Source organism: Dendropsophus ebraccatus, chromosome 10 (assembly GCF_027789765.1).
Source record: "Dendropsophus ebraccatus isolate aDenEbr1 chromosome 10, aDenEbr1.pat, whole genome shotgun sequence".
NCBI lineage: Eukaryota > Metazoa > Chordata > Amphibia > Anura > Hylidae > Dendropsophus > Dendropsophus ebraccatus.
Window position 1 is genome coordinate 42,664,529 of NC_091463.1, and position 16,642 is coordinate 42,681,170.

At 42.8% G+C, this 16,642-nt stretch overlaps 1 protein-coding gene across 3 annotated transcripts in view; it reads right to left on the minus strand.

The window, feature by feature from the left end:
* The window catches only part of LOC138802812 (uncharacterized), a 173,599-nt gene that overhangs the window by 48,360 nt on the left and 108,597 nt on the right, over positions 1-16,642 (minus strand). For all 3 annotated transcript variants that reach the window (XM_069986491.1, XM_069986492.1, XM_069986494.1), the window contains one exon: positions 2,047-2,117. In XM_069986491.1, coding sequence (XP_069842592.1) covers positions 2,047-2,117 — 71 coding nt within the window. The remainder of the gene's footprint in view (positions 1-2,046; positions 2,118-16,642) is intronic.

Genomic DNA, 16,642 nt, shown 5'->3' on the forward strand with positions numbered 1-16,642 from the left:
TTAATTTAGAAAAAAGTTTGAAATCGGTGTTCAGCAAAGAAATTGGCCGATAATTCCCCATCTCAAGATGGTCCTTCCTCTTCTTTCCGATAAGGACAATAACAGCCTCCTCCATAGACCCAGGAAGTCTTCCATCAGAAATAGAGTAATTCAGCACCTCTAGCAGAATTGGAAGCACCATCTTATCATGTCTTCTATAGAATTCATACGGTAAGCCATCTGCCCCCGAAGCCGTATTACCGGCGACAGAGGCCAAAGTTGCCTCCAACTCTGCCAAAGAGAGTGGGGAGTCCAATACCCCTTGCTGCATTGCTGTTACTCTAGGCAAAGATATGTGATCAAACAATAACGTATCTAAGTTAGATAAATCTGGGGTGGAAGAAGAATACAACTTAGTATAGAAATTTACAAAAGCTGTTTCTATCGTTCTCTGATCTACAGCTAGCCTACCATTTTCTCCCCTGATAGCAAATATATTACTATTTTGTGTCTGGTTCTTAATAATATTAGACAAAAGTCGGCCTGGTCTATTTCTTTCCCTAAATCTCCTGTAGTCAGAAAATAAAATTTTATTAAAAGCTCTGTGCTTTATTTCTCTGACTTCAAATTCTCTCTTTTTAACCAAAATTATTTTAAAGTATCACCCTCTAATAAATGCCTTTAAGGCATCCCAGACAACTTGGATACTTGCTGACCCCCTATTTGACAACATAAAGCACTCTATTTCTCTGTGTATTTCCTCATCCTCCTTTCCCAAAATATTAAGCCAATGAGGGTTAAGTTTAAAAGGCTTATCCAAGTGGTTATTTTCCTCTCACAGTTTCAGTTCCCATATGTGGTCTGAGATGTTTTTTGGCGCATATGTGATTTTAGTAACTAACCTTTACCCCTCCTGGTAACTTAGTACCATATCTATTCTGGAGGCAGAGCTGTATGAGGAGCTAAAACAAGAAAAGACTTTGAAGTCCTTCAAGGGATTATAGCATCTCCATACATCTAGCCATCCAACTTCGTCTGCAAACCTTTGTAGTGGAGACCCTCTGTTATCTAACCTTCTCACATCCGATCTCCTCTCCTTCAAGGACATAGTACATTTAAAGTCCCCCGAGACGTAAATCTACCTGTACTCTTTGCCCGCCAAAAAGCGCAGCAACTCCTCCAGTATGTCCTTGGAGAAAGGGGGAGGGATGTACACATGTATATTAGTTCCCTCAATACATCCATACAAAAATACCTATCTTCCCCTATTGTCTATCTGTGTCGCAAAAATTTTATGGTCTACTCTACGATGGATCAGAACTGAGACTCCTGCAGAATAGGAGGACCCAAAAGAATGAAACGACAGAGCTGCCCAACCCCTAGAGATGCCCACAACAGATTCTGTTGTTAAATGAGTTTACAACAACCCAACTATTGCCGGCAGATGTTTATTGATTTGATCAAACACAGAGAATCTCTTAAGCCGTTCACCCAGGCCTCTCACATTCCAACTAACTATTTTAACCATAACACCAACACAACCAATACTGCATCAGAGAGGACAAAAAAAAAACCTCTGCTGCCCCGGGCTGGACCCTCCCTCCCTACCCCCCCTTTCCCCCCTCCCTCTAACCCACCCACCTTTAACCCCACATAACCCACTGCATAAAACAGTGTGTCCTACACCAGGGTTTCCCCCACCCACCACACCTGCTACATATCTCACTTGAGTAGACTCTTTAATAAATTGAAAAAAAACACAATTCATGTTATGGGAGATTCATACTACCTCATTAATTTATCCCATGCGAGTCCATCCATTTTCTTGCCTCTTCTGTTGTCTGAAAAATCAAAACCTTCCCCTCCCATTCCACTCTGAGTCTGGCCGGAAACAACAGGGAGTATTTAATACCTCAAGTATTTTTTGAAATGCTGTTTTTAATTAGTGTTTTATTCATACTTGTAAGTTTTTGCTATTTAGCAATCAAGGTGTCATTGCTAACATTGGTGAGTATTTAAAATGGCAGTGTGTTCACATTTTGCCAACAAGTGGAGTATTTAACTTACAGCATTCATAAAGTTGCCAGCCTTCAGTACCAGCATCAGGATAAAATGAAGTTCTCTGCATTGCAGTAACTCTAGAAGAAATACAAACATAAGTATTTCATATGTTTCAATTGTAAAATCATCAAATTGCTTAGCTATTCATGATTCTTTCTTTGTCTGTACATAAGCTGAAGTTACTTTGCATTTTGTTGGTCATTACAGTCTCATTTTTATCATTCTCTTGAAAACTTGAATTTACAGCAAATATAACCAGATTATTGCACATAAAACAAAAACACTGATGGCAGCAGTTGGATGGAAAAAAAAAGGATGAAAGCTAGCATTTTGACAACTTTCAGGGGCCAGTGATGTAAAAAAAATAAAAATTGAACAACCTTTTATTAACCCCTTAAGGACAGAGCCTGAAATGGCCTTAAGGACAGAGACAAATTTTATGAATTTGACCAGTGTCACTTTATTCATTAATAACTTTGGGATGCTTTTACCTATCTAGCTGATTCTGAGATTGTTTTCTCGTGACATATTGTACTTTACATTTCTGGTAAATTGGAGTCGATACTTACAGTATAACAAATCTTTATGAAAAAAAAACAAAATAACGTGAAAAATTGTGAAAAAATGCATTTTTCCAACTTTGAAACTTTTCCGCTTATACAGAAAATGGTTATGCCACATAAATTATATATTAAATAGCATTAGCAACATGTCTACTTTATGTTGGCGGAATTTATTAAACTATCTTTAATTTTTTAGACAACAGAAAGCTTAAAACATAAGCAGCAAATTTCCAAATTTTCTGTAAAATTTCAAAATCAGATATTTTTAGGGACCTGTTCAGGTTTAAAGTGTATTTGAGGGTCCTGTATGTTAGAAAGCCCCACAATGCACCCCATTTCAGAAACTTCACCCCCTACACTCTGCAAAAGCACATCCAGAAAGTGTTTTAACCCCTTAGGGGAGTAACAGAAATAAAAGCTAAGTGTGTAAGAAATTTGAAAATTTTAATTTTCTGTGCAGATATTTTATTGTAATCCAATATTTTTCATAACTATAAACCTATTACCGGAGAATTGCACCCCAATAATTATTGCCCCGTTTCTGCAGTTTATAGAAATACCCCATATGTGGCCCTATTGACACAACCACAAGCCTCAGATACAAAGAAACGCCTAGTAAATTTCAACGCCTCTGTTATACTTGGTCATTTTTGACTGTACCACTTCAGGTTGGCAGAGGCTCTGGGGTGCCAAAACATAAAAAACACCCCTAAAGGGACACCATTTAGAAAACTACACCCCTCAAGGAATTTAACAAGGGGTGCGGTGAGCATTTGGACCCCACAGGTGCTTCACAGATTTTCCGAACAATATGGCGTGAAAAAAGAAAAATTTATTTTTTAGACTAAAACGTTCTAGGCTTTAATTTTTCATTTTCACAAAGGGATAAAAGGAAAAAAAACACAAAACGTGTAGCGCAGTTTCTCCCGAGTACAGAAATACCCCACATGTGGACATAAAGTGGCAAGTGGGCGCAGCACAAGCCTCCAAAGGGAAGGAGCGCCAATTGGCTTTTGGAAGCTGGATTTCACTGGAATGTATTTTAAGGGCCATGTCACATTTACAGAGCCCTCGTGCTGCCAAGACACTGGAAACCCCCCACAAGTGACCCCATTCTGGAAACTACACCCCTCAAAGAATCTAACAAGGGGGGCAGTGAGCATATGGACCCCACTGGTGACGGACACAAATGTGGAATAATGTGACGAGAAAGGGAAAATTTTCATTTTTTCACTTTCATGGCACAAATGTGCCCGTCATCAAGGGGTCCATATCCTCACTGCACCCCTTGCTAGATTCCTTGAGGGGTGCCGTTTCCAGAATGGGGTAAATTGTGGGGGTTTTCCAGTGTTTTGGCAGCATGAGGGCTCTGTAAATGCGACATGGCGTTCATCATCCATTCTAGCCAAATCCAACCTCCAAAATCCAAATGGCGCTCCTTCCCTTGAGCGGCTTGCCTTGCGCCCACATGGGGCTTTATGTCCACATGTGGGGTATTTATGGACTCGGGGGTAATTGCTCTACACATTTTTTTTTCTCTTTTAACCCCTTGTGAAAATTTCGGCATTGGAAGAGGGGGTAGTCCTGATAGGATCCTATTATATGCGGATGACGTATTGTTATTCATTGAAAACCCAGCAGAGAATTTTTCTAAGTTTATGTCAATAATGGATGATTTTGGATGAATCTCTGGATTTAAAGTTAACTGGGGGAAGTCCTCTCTTCTCTAAATGTGGAATTGTGGTGGGGATGAAATAGATCTGCACCTCCCAGTTAAGTACATAAATAAAATAGATTATCTAGGGGTACAGATAAGCGCCGATGTTAAAAAATATCTAGAGCTGAATCTCAGTCCATTACTAATTAGAATTAAAAAAAAGGTAGATACCCGGCTTAAACTTCCCCTTGCGATGGTAGAGAGGATGGCCATTCTTAAAATGGTTATTCTGCCTCAAGTCCTATATTATTTGAATGCATCCCCTATATGGATCCCCGATTTCTGGTTTAAGAGGTTAACATCTGTCCCCAACCGGCTGATATGGGGCCGTATGAAAGTTAGAATGAAATATGAGGGTATGACCAAGGTAGAGGGAGGGTACTGGGTCTGCCTGACTTCCGACTTTACTTTTTGGCTGGAGTTGCCCATAGGTTGGCTCGTTGGAAGAAATCCCCAATTATTCTTTTTTTACTGGATAAACACTATAATCAGGTGGAGGATTTTTTTGTTTGGCTGGAGGCAGGTCACTGTAATGTTAAGAGTTTAGGACACTACACATTTATTGGCTTATATGAGAAATCATGGAAGGCCCTTTAAAATATTTGTAAAATTAAAGGTAGCTTAGATTTCACCACTACTTGGGACAACAAGAATTTTAAGGCTATGTTCACACTGCGTATATGTCCGGTCGCATATTTTCGCGGTCGGACATATACTCGGTAAACTCCGGCCGGAGATTTACGCTACTTGCGGCCGGCTACGTACGGACCGCGAACTTACGCCCGAAGTCTACTTGCGCTTCCCGAGCGCCCTACGTAGCGATCTGACAGCGGTCTTTTACTTGGAAATCTTCGCCTAGCCCTGGAAACCCCACAGAACCTTTTGGATCGGCACAAAAAGCAGCAAAAATGAAGAAATCACCACTACGTACGGGACCGCATGTAACGCTACGGGCGTAATTTACGGCATTTTCGTCCGCAAACAATGGTCTGGTTCATTTTTTACGCCGCCGCGTATGATCCGGGCGTAAGTTCGTACGTAGTGTGAACTGTGCAGCCGTACTTCGTATACTTTCCATTATACACAAACTACGTAAGGCTTATTCACGGAACGCGCTACGGCCGGAAACTTACGTAGTGTGAACATAGCCTAAGGATGTATTAGTTAATAAAGAATTGGCACAATTTTGGGTGAATAAAGGGATAACAAAGATATCTCAAATTTGTAAAGACGGGATGGCCTTGACTTTCGAGGAGTTACAGGGAAGATATAATTTATTAGATGCACAAAGGTTTTTTTTATTTACAAATGCAATCTGTTACATGTAAAATTAGGAACACAGAATGGAAAAATGTTGATACACATGAGTTAATAGATTTGATGCACAATGGAATAGAAGGCAAAAGTAGAGGAGTACTGCCTAAAATTTATAGGTTATTGTTGAAGAAGGATAGTTCACAGTTACAGAAGGTGAGGGGTAGATGGGAATCTGCACTAGGGGATATTCATGACATTTTATGGGGAACTATACTAAAGAATTTAAAAAACTGCTCGAAGAGCCCTTTTTACAGACTGATTCATTTTAAGTTATTTTACTGGCTTTACATAACTCCTAAAAGATTGATGACATATGGAAAAGATGAAGTAAAGTGTAAGAAATGTCAGGAGGTGGGTGTAGATCTATTTCACTTAATATGGCGATGCCCTGAGATTATCACACTGTGGGATAGGGCTTTGGAGCATATTGATCATACACTCCGAACTAAGTTAAAATCTAGCCTATCCGTGGTGGAATGTATATTGGGAGGACTGGTGGATGATAGGGCATGTAATACGTTAATCAATAGGTTGCTGGGGTGTGTGAGGGTATTAATTGTTAAGAAATGGATCGATGATAAGCCCCCTGCCGTGGAAGAGTGGCTGTCCCTGACCTACAAGGTCAAAGAATATGAACGACTGCTGGCTTCTAAGTAATCTAAAATAACCTTGCGTTGGAATAAGATATGGGGGAAATGGATTTAAGTTTCATGTTTTTTTTTGTTTTTTTCTTTCCAGTGTATTTCTTCCACTGGGGCGGGAGATAGAGGGGGGACGGGTGGGAGATAGAGGGGGGATGGAGGGGAGGGGGGGGGGGTTGGGGTGAAAAGGATTAGGCATTGGTTTTATAGTTGCTGTTGTAATGGTGGATTTGTGTCGTTAAATATGTTCATTGCTTTAGGGGATGGAGGAAGAGGAGGAGCTAAGGTGAGCTCTCCTGTCCACCTGGCACGCTGAAATACCTTACACCTGAGATGTCGGCTGAATCCCACGCTGCTTAGCCGCTGATTAGAGGAGGAGGCCAGGAGTGGTGCATGGCGAGTGGAGTAAGCAGAGAGCCATTCGGGGTATGAGGGTGAGAGACTCAACCCCCGACTTGATGTGAACTGGAGGAGGCGAATTGGAGTGACCTATTACTGGAGAGGTGCAGCAGCGGGTTATTCGGAGGTGCTCGGGCGGTGAGCAGTCGACCGATTCCGGAGTGTCACGTGTGAGAGGCGTAGTTGACCGGACGGAGCGGAGAGACGGAGGCCGCCGAGGAAGCCAGGAGGAGGGTCTCGGGTGTGAGACCAGACCCGCTCCGGGTGAAGCCGGAGTCCACTTTGGGGGCTGAGAGGGGCTGGAGCCGTCCAAGCTATACCAGAGGGAGGCCCTAAGTTTAGTAAGGACAACACGTGGAGGTTTGCTGGAGACCTGCAGGAGCGGCCACGAACCGAGAACTTTGCGAGCAGTGCTGTGACTATAGGGTGAGATCTATCCATATTCTACGTTTTTTTTTGCCCTAAAACCGCTGTGCAAAAACCGCTGTGTATAAATAAGGCTTACCCAGGTAAAAGGACAGTGCAATATTGGTCGCCTTACCAGGTTTACTCTGACCTCTTGCGAACTATGGGACCATGTACTGAACTGTAAGGAGTAAAAATAATACTGTGACACTGTGGTTGAAAAAGAACTCTTACAGACTGAATTAGCCACCTGAGGACTGTTGGAGGTGTGGAGTGAAATAGAGCACTGTGTAGACTGACTATTTGTGGTTATTTAACATAGTACAGACTTACTGTTTGGGGTTATTTTTGCCCTATAAAAGGACTTACCAGTGAGGGGACATTATTGTATGTCTTTTTTGTATTTTGTTTTTGTGTTTTTTGTTTTTTTTTTTTGTTTTTTTTTTATATAATTTCTGCTTAAGGATGAAGCCAAAAAAGAATGTACAGAGCCCTACTAGGGAGGGGAAACAGTGTGGTAAATTAGAAAAATATTTATCTCCCTCACAAGCAGCAAGTAAGACCAAGCTGGGTAGTAAGGGGTTAAATGACTCTATAGCAGAGGAGACATCAGGTGGCGCTCATAGTAAGCAAACTGAGTCAGAAAATAGTGAAGCGCTGGGAAAGATCCTAACAGCAGTGAACAAATGCAATTTGTCATTAGAAGTGCTGACAGGCCAAGTTGGAGCAATTCAAACAGAAATATCTATCATTAGAGAAGATATGGGAAAGATCAAAGAGAGATGCAGTGAAGCAGAGAGTAGGATCAGTACTGTGGAGGATGAAATACAGAAAATGAAAAAAACAATTGCTGTACTTGAGAAAAATAGCAGAGAATTAAGAGAAAAAACAACTGATTTAGAACAGGTCACGCAGAAACAATGTAAAAATTATTGGCCTGCCAGAGAAGGAAGAAAAAGACAAACCAACGGAGTTTATGTTTACATGGTTAAAACAGCATTTCGGTGAATTTCTCTCCCCAGGGTTTGAAGTAGAGAGAGGGGATCCGGGCAGAAAGGTAGGGTTGTTTTTTATTTCTCTCTTTATACTCCAGTAATAAGTAGGGTTATTCATGTAATGATTGAATTAGGGACATGTATGATATCTATCTAACTAGACTATTCTCTCTCGATTACTCAATTAAGTATTGGGGGGGTTGTTCTCCGGCTCTCGTTTTGTGCTACTCTCTCTCTTTTTTTTTTTTTTTTTGTTTATTATCTGTCCCTCTTGGTCACTGGAGAATCGACTAAGTCGGTCCTGGCGGTTTTCGCAATTTCATTATACCTATCCAGAATGCTCTCCTGTGGTAGTTCTGTTTTGCCCTATCTCTCTTCTTCTCTGGTTATTTCTGGACCTGGACCTTTTAGCTACCGGAGAACGGTTGGGAGAACTCGGGGGTGAAGAAGGTTATAGTTTTAGTTTGAATAGATGAACACTAAATTAGTGGTATGGAACATTAGGGGGTTAAACGATAAGGTTAAAAGACTATGGGGTGGTTAGAAATTTTTTGCTTAGTATTATATGTTTGATAGAAACTCACCTCACTAAATCCACAGTTTCCTTTTTAAATAGACCCTGGTGGTCTTCGCAATATCACTCTACGTATTCAGAATATTCAAGGGGGATTTCAGTGCTAGTTCATAGATTAGTTAGTTGGGAATTATATGACACAGTATTAGATAAAGAAGGGAGGTATATTATATTTAAATGTAAGGTGGGGGGTTTAGTCTGCATTTTGGTATTTTTGTATGTGCCGCCACCTTTTTCGTTAGCAGTTTTGAAGGAGGTGTCAAATACCCTCCATAAATGGGAGGAATTACCCACCATGATCCTGGGAGATATATATTGCGTCATGGACGAGAAACTGGACAGAATGAGGTCGAAAAAGGTAAAAAATATTCCGAGGGTTACTCCCCTGAATAGATTATGTACGGAATTAGGGTTTAGGGATATTTGGAGAGAGCGGAACCCAGGGGTAAGGGCATTCTCATGCTTTAATAAAACGTGCCAGACTAGCTCCCGTATAGATATGGCATTGGTGAATGACCATTTTGTGCGTTATGTGGGGGACATAAAATATAGGACGAGAGCAGTGTCGGACCACTCTCCATTGTGTGTAGAGATATATACGGGAGTAGAGAGGGGAGTGGGGAATTGGAAGATTAATGCCCATTGGTTCAATCTGTTAAATAGGGATAAGGAAATAAGGGATGAATTGGAGGAAATGTTGGGGAAAAATTGGGGTCGGCACCAGATAGTGTAGTTTGGGATACGATGAAAGCGTTCCTTAGAGGAATTCTAAAAAAGAATATTGGAATAAAAAAGAGAGCATTTAGAAGGGAAGAGAGGGATTTGGAGGAGAGGGTAGTTGCAACGGAGAAATACTATCATGAGAATCTTGGTGAGGATAGTAAGAGAGAGTGGTCACAGGCCCAGGAGGATTATAATAATATGTTAGAGGTTAAGGCCAAAAATAAAAAATTTTTTCAAGGGAAAGAAAGGTATCTGAATAGTGGGAAACCAAATAGATGTGTAATGTCCATAATAGCTAATCGAGCACCAAAGAAACAGATCTCCGCTATAAGAGATGGTGAGGGAAAATTAAAAAGCTCCCAAAAAGGAATTAGAGAAGTCTTTGTGGACTTTTATAAGAAGCTATATAAATCAGAGAGGAAAGTTGGGGAAGAAGAGATGGAGAACTATCTAGATTTAGTGAACTTTCCAACTCTGACAGAAGGCCAAAGAGAGGAGTTGGGGGCCCCACTGACGGTAGCTGAATTTGAAATAGCATTAAAGGGAGTGAGAGGTAATACAGCGCCGGGGGTGGATGGCCTGCCTTTCGAAGCCTACAGGAGATATGGTGAGGTAATGATTCCTGCCTTGTGCAGGGTAATGGAAGGGGCTTTGGAGGTAGGCCACCTACCGAACTCCATGAAAGAAGCAGGGATCACTTTGATCCCCAAAGAGGGGAAAGACCTTCAAGATGCGGGGTCTTATAGACCCATCGCATTATTGAACGTTGATATTAAATTATATGCAAAGGTCTTAGCGAATCGTCTGAAAAGAGTGATCCCGGTGCTTATACATGAAGATCAAGGGGGTTTTATCCCGGGACGTTCAATTATGAAAAATATTGGTAGAGTCTTTCATAATATCCAGGGAGCTAGGGGCGCCCACTCCATCCTGTCATTGGACGCAGAGAAGGCCTTTGACAGGGTGGAGTGGGAGTTCCTCTGGAAGGTAATGGGGAAATTTGGGTTAGGAAAGGAATTTGTAAAAAAAAGTGCAGCTTTTGTATAGCGACGTAACATCTCATGTTGTAGTTAATGGAGTTAGATCAGAGAGTTTTAGTCTGGAAAGAGGTACACGACAGGGATGTCCCCTATCCCCTTTGCTATATGTTCTAGCGTTGGAACCCCTGGCAATATTGGTGAGGGAGGACGAAAAGATTATGGGTTTTGGGGTAAGGGGTGGAGATGATAAGATCAGCCTTTTTGCGGATGATACACTTTTATTTATTAGCAACCCGGAATATACAGTAAACTATGTTATGGATTTAATAGAAGGATATGGTGTTTTCTCCGGCCTAAAAATTAATTGGGATAAGTCCATATTGCTCCCGCTTTCGGAGAATGCGGTCAGTGGGGTGGATTGTGGAGGATATGATCAAGTGAGAGTGTTAAAGTCAGGGGACAGCTTTAAATATTTGGGGGTGGAGGTTATGAAGGACATTAATGATTTCCACGAAAGAAATACCTTTAAGGTTATGAGAGAGATAGACAAGAAGGTGGATGTATGGTTAAACCTGATACGGTCCAAAGCGGTCAGAATCATGCTTGTCAGCACAATAATCTTGCCAAAATTATTATACATCTTTTGTGCTACACCCATTTGGATAGATGACAGTACATTTAAGAGGGTGGAATCATCCATAAATAAGTTGATATGGGGACGGAAATGAGTGAGGCTAAGACAATCGGTCCTATGCCTTCCAAGGGGGAAGGGGGGAGTAAGTCTCCCGGATATGAGATCTTATTTTCTGTCGTCACAGCTGTACCACCTATGGAATAGAAATAATGTTATGTTATATAAATTTTTGGAAAATAAATGGAGCGATTCCTATGATGGTATGGTTGAGATCCTAGAAGCGGGGGTCCTAAAGGATAGGGAATGGGAGGGCTTTCCCACGGTGGGTATGTTGATTAAGACTTGGGAGAGGTGTAAGAGATGGTGTAATGTATGTAACTCGACTGAATGGACGCCCCTCTGGAGGAACCCCAGATTGACTGAAATCTATAAAGCTGGGACATTGGTAAACCTTAAAAGGGCGGGCATAGTGAGAGTGTGCGACGCCTTTAGAGAGGGGAACCTGAGGTCCTGGAACTCATTGAAGGAGGAATATAGATTGGAAGGAAAAGAATGGTATGAATACGCTCAACTGAGGCATGCCTTTATGAGTTCTAAGGATAAAAGTCCTTTCTTAGTTGACCCTACGCCTGGTATACTAACACAAATTTACAATGGACAGCCACAAAAGAAAGGGTTATCCAAGATATATAGAAAACTGAGAGAAGAAGTATATGAGGGGAAAGAACTAGGGTGTAGGGAGAGATGGGAGAAAGAAGTTGGTAATCTCTCGGAAAGGGCATGGGAGAATATTTTGGGTAATACCAAGGATGTCTCGCTGAATCATAACCATCAACTAGTGCAGTTGAATATCTTGCACCGTCTTTACTATACCCCTCACTTTTTGAGGAAGATAGGGAAAAGGGGAGAAGCGGATTGTGCGAGGTGTGGGGAAACAGTAAAAGATTGGTTACACATATTTTGGTTATGTCCAGCTTTAGGTGAATTTTGGAAGGGGGTGGTGGAGCTAATAGAAAAAGAGCTAGAATTGGTAATAGAACCATATCCCTCTCTAATTGTCTTGAGCGACGATACCCATTTAGTGGGTGTGGGTAACATGAAGAAAAGGATCTTAAACAAGAGACTTTTTGTGGCAAGGCTAATGATTGTGCAAAGGTGGAATTCCAATGAGTTATTATCTGTACAAGCATGGGAAAACAAGGTGAAATTATATATTAGATATGAGAGGGGGTGAGGGGCGGGATTGGACGGACCGCTCCACTGACACAGTGGTGGAAAGTAACCCGATTTAGTGGATCGGCCGTGAGAGGGTCGAGTAATTGGATCGGGAGTCCACCTGGGTTTCGTTTTTTTTTTTTTTTTGTGTTTTATGAATTGTCTGGATGGGAAATATGTGAGTTCACCCTGGTCAGTTGGGGGAACTGCAGCTCATAATAGATGGACTGTGGAGACCTCCGGACTTGACAGGGCGGTTGCTCATGGGCTCCGGAGTACCGGGTCTGTGGATAGCCAGTGTGGATGAATGATCTTTCCATCCGGCGCCGGCGTGGCCCTGAATAGGGGACAGATTGGCAGGAGATGGGATTAAAGCTGGTGGTGGTTATCTGTATTATTGGGATATGTTAAAATTTTATTTCTTAATTTTTTTTTTTTTTCTTTCTTTCTTTTTTTTCATTGATGATGCCTACAATTGATATGGTATAAGTGGGGGGTCGGTCCCGGTCTCTTTCGCCCGTCTCCCCTCCCCCCTTGGCACGGTGGGGGGGGTGACTACGCCGCAGCCTGGTGGGTTGAATGTTTATAAAGTAGGCGGAGGTAGGGTGGTGGTTTAAGTAAGAAGGAGAGTTTAATTAACAAGAGGGGCACCCTGCAGGTTTAACCATACGGAGAAATTGGAAAATTCTGTATAACGACAAGGAAGTCTGGGTGATACCAGACATGAGTCATAGCAATGTTTAGATTGGGGATGTTGCTTTGTGAAGTTCCATATTTATTCTTGTTGGTTTATGTTAGGGTTTTTTTTAGCGGATGTCTGTTTGGGATTATGTAAAATAAAAATAAAAAAGGAAAAAAAAAATATATGTTCATTGCTTTTTCATTAAAAAGAAAAATAAAATATATATATAAAAAAAAACCCTTGTGAAAATGATAAATTCAAGGCTAGACCAACATTATAGTGTAAAAAATGTAATATTTCATTTTCACGCCACATTGTTCCACATTTGTGCCCAGTCACCAGTGGGGTCCATATGCTCACTACACCCCTTGCTACATTCCTTGAGGAGTGTAGTTTCCATAATGGGGTCACTTGGGCCTTTTGAATGCAACATGGCCCCTCGAAATCCATTCCATCCAAATCCAGCCTCCAAAAACCAAATGGCGCTCCTTCCCTTTGGAGGCTTACCCTGCACCCGCATGGCGCTTTATGTCCACATGTGGGGTATTTCCGTACTCAGGGGAAATTGCTCTACAAATTTTGTGTTGTTTTTTTTTTATTCTTTTGAAAATTAAAAAATCATGACAAGATCAATGATTTAGAGTAAAAAAATTATTAGAAATTACACTAAATGTTGGTCTAGCCTTGATTTTTTCCATTTCCACAAGGGGTTAAAAAAGAAAAAAAATGCAAAACGTGTAGGGTAATTTCCCCTGAGTAGGAAAATACCCCACATGTGGACATAATGTGCCATATGGGCACAGGGCAAGCCACCAAAGGGACAGAGCGCCATTTAGAGGCTGGAATAGAGGATGGAGGCCATGTCGCAATTACAAAGCTCCTGTGCGGCCAGGACAGTAGAAACCCCCCATAAATGACCCCATCATGGAAACTACATCCCATACGGAATCTAACAAGGGGTGAAGTGAGGATTTGGTCACCAGGGGGCCAAATCCCGGCTGCCCCCCTTGTTAGATTCCTTATGGGGTGTAGTTTCCAGAATGGGGTCACTTGTGGGAGGTTTCTACTGTCCTGGCTGCACAGAAGCTTTGTAATTGCAACATGGCATCCTCTAATGGCGGCCATACCTATTTAGCTGGGGAAAAGGGACCATTCTAATTTATTTGGGGGTATTAGGCCAATTATTAGTTTATAAGGTTGAAAATGACAGGTGTCCATCAAATTCAACCTGTGTTGATCCAGAGGAAGGCAAAAAACGCTCGTAAGGCAGACAATCACAGGGAAAAAATTCCTTCCCGACTCCATAATGGCAATCAGAATAATCCCCAGATCAACGTGACCCCTGAAATAGGAATAAGAAACAGAATTTAGAAAATGTAGAACCCCAATGACGTGTGGTACGCCTTGAAGCGATCCAGTATGCAGAGGCGGGGGTGATCAGGACAGGTGTCACACTGGAAAATGGTGATGTGTCACAGCCTCAGAGTTATGCCGGGCTAGAGTAAAAGGACCTTGTTCGGCGCTGAATGGACTTTAGTTCAAACAGGTATATTGAAGAGATGATTTATTGTCTCAGAAACAACGCGTTTCGAGGTGTAGTACCTCTTTATCAAGTTAAAAGAGACATCATGATCATGATGTCTCTTTTAACTTGATAAAGAGGTACTACACCTCGAAACGCGTTGTTTCTGAGACAATAAATCATCTCTTCAATATACCTGTTTGAACTAAAGTCCGTTCAGCGCCGAACAAGGTCCTTTTACTCTAGCCCGGCATAACTCTGAGGCTGTGATACATCTCCATTCTCTGGCATCGGGATCTCGTGGCTCAGGATCCTCGACAGCAAACTCTTGGACTGGCTGCTGCGGCTACTCCGTCTGTCTTCGTTGATAGCGCTACAAGGTGTTGTACTCTTTGTACAACACAAAAAGGTGAGCATAACCATATGTGCTCCCGCTTCCCACCCGAGTATTGATGTTATTACCCTATGGCGCCTCTCTCTTCCTTTTAGACTGGAAAATGGTGTCCTTCCTGATCCCACTTCATGGCACACTCTGCACTTCTTCTGGGGTCTCTCTTTCTCCAGTGTGGGGGACGTCACCTGGAGAATGTTGCCCTGGTGCGACACGGGGTCCCTCATATCCAGAAGCGCTGGGTCCGCTCCATGGCTGCTAAATATTATGGCTGTTATTACTGCTTCTGATATTTTCAGGTTGTGTCGCAAGCTACAGTAGCTCAGGCAGCGACAGACCAGAAGAGGGGGTGCTGGTATAAAAGTTATCCGTACCGGTGGTAACCTTTATCCAGCAGTGGGAAGATCAGTTCCCAAACGATCTTCCCACTAACTCCGAGGATTGGGGGGAATCTGGGGGCTGGATTCGGGTGTCCCTTCCTTCATAAACTCTAAGGGTACGTGCACACTGCGGAATCGCGACAGCTAACCCTTCACGCATTCCGCAGCTGACACCCACCGGCGGACTGACGCGGGCGCGTGTCTCCACACGTGTCATAGACTCCATTCTATGCACGGGCAGATTCCGCTCTCCGTCCAACGTATTTATTCTTTGGATGGACGATGGAATCCGCCCGTGCATAGAATGGAGTGTGGCATGGGTGGAGACACGTGCCCGCATCAGTCCGCCGGCGGGTGCCAGCTGCAGAATGCACAAAGGGTTATCGTTCGCCATTCCGCAGTGTGCACGTACCCTAAATCTGTAAGTGTACCCTGAGGTACTCTCACAGAGTTTGTAGAATTTCACACCATACCGTCATCTCTTATTGGGACGGTACTGGCGGAAAAGACGTGTCTGGGGGCAGCGTACGCTATGCTACCCCCAGACACGTCACTGGATGATGAGAATGATGAGGATGAATAGAGGAAAAAAGGATCCCCCCCATTCATCCTCACTGGCTGTTTCGGTGTCCGAGGCAATAATAGCGTATGCGTCTGATACCGAAAACACGCCAGGGGGCCACTTTTATATGGAGATTGGTATATGGGGTATGTAGTGGTGTAGTGTCAAACTTTATTCAATGTAGTGTAGTGTGGTGTAATGTAGTGTTGTTTACGTGTTTTTTTACAGTAAGTATAAAAAAAAAACCTATGCCAAAAATGGTGTTGCCGATAAATGCCGCACTTATGTGCGGCACTTATCAGCAGAACATGGCAGTAGGATATAGAAAAAAAACACCCTACGCCAAAAAGGAGGAGTTGTTGATTAGCAGCGCACTTTCGTGTGATGCTGATCAACACTCAGCGGCGATAGGGTGCGGAAAATATAAAAAAAAAATTGGAAGAAAAAAAAAAAAACTTTTACTACATGCTGAACATCCCTATAGCTGCTGATAAGTGTATTACACTAATCTGCCGCTAGAGGGCAGCAGAGCGCAAAATCCAGAAAAAGACGACGCTGGAGCCGAAAAAAGCCGAACGGGACCCCACGGAAAAGCCGGAGACCCGACAAGAAGACGAGGACGCCGCGAACCCGGAAGACGCCGATCGGGACCCTGGGACAGGTGAGTAATGTACAGATACCTGCTCTGGACCCCTCAGCTACCTAGCTGAGGGGTCCAGAGCAGGTATTTATTACTTTTGGGGACTTTGATCGCCGTTCCACCGGCCCGTTCACGGCGATTGGGCCAGTGGCACCGTCACCACCATTACTTTTTACAGTAATAGCGGTTGGTGCCGTCCTCGGACAGCACCGACCACCATTTTTTCCGGGTCATCGGGTCACCGATGACCCGGAAAGGTGCC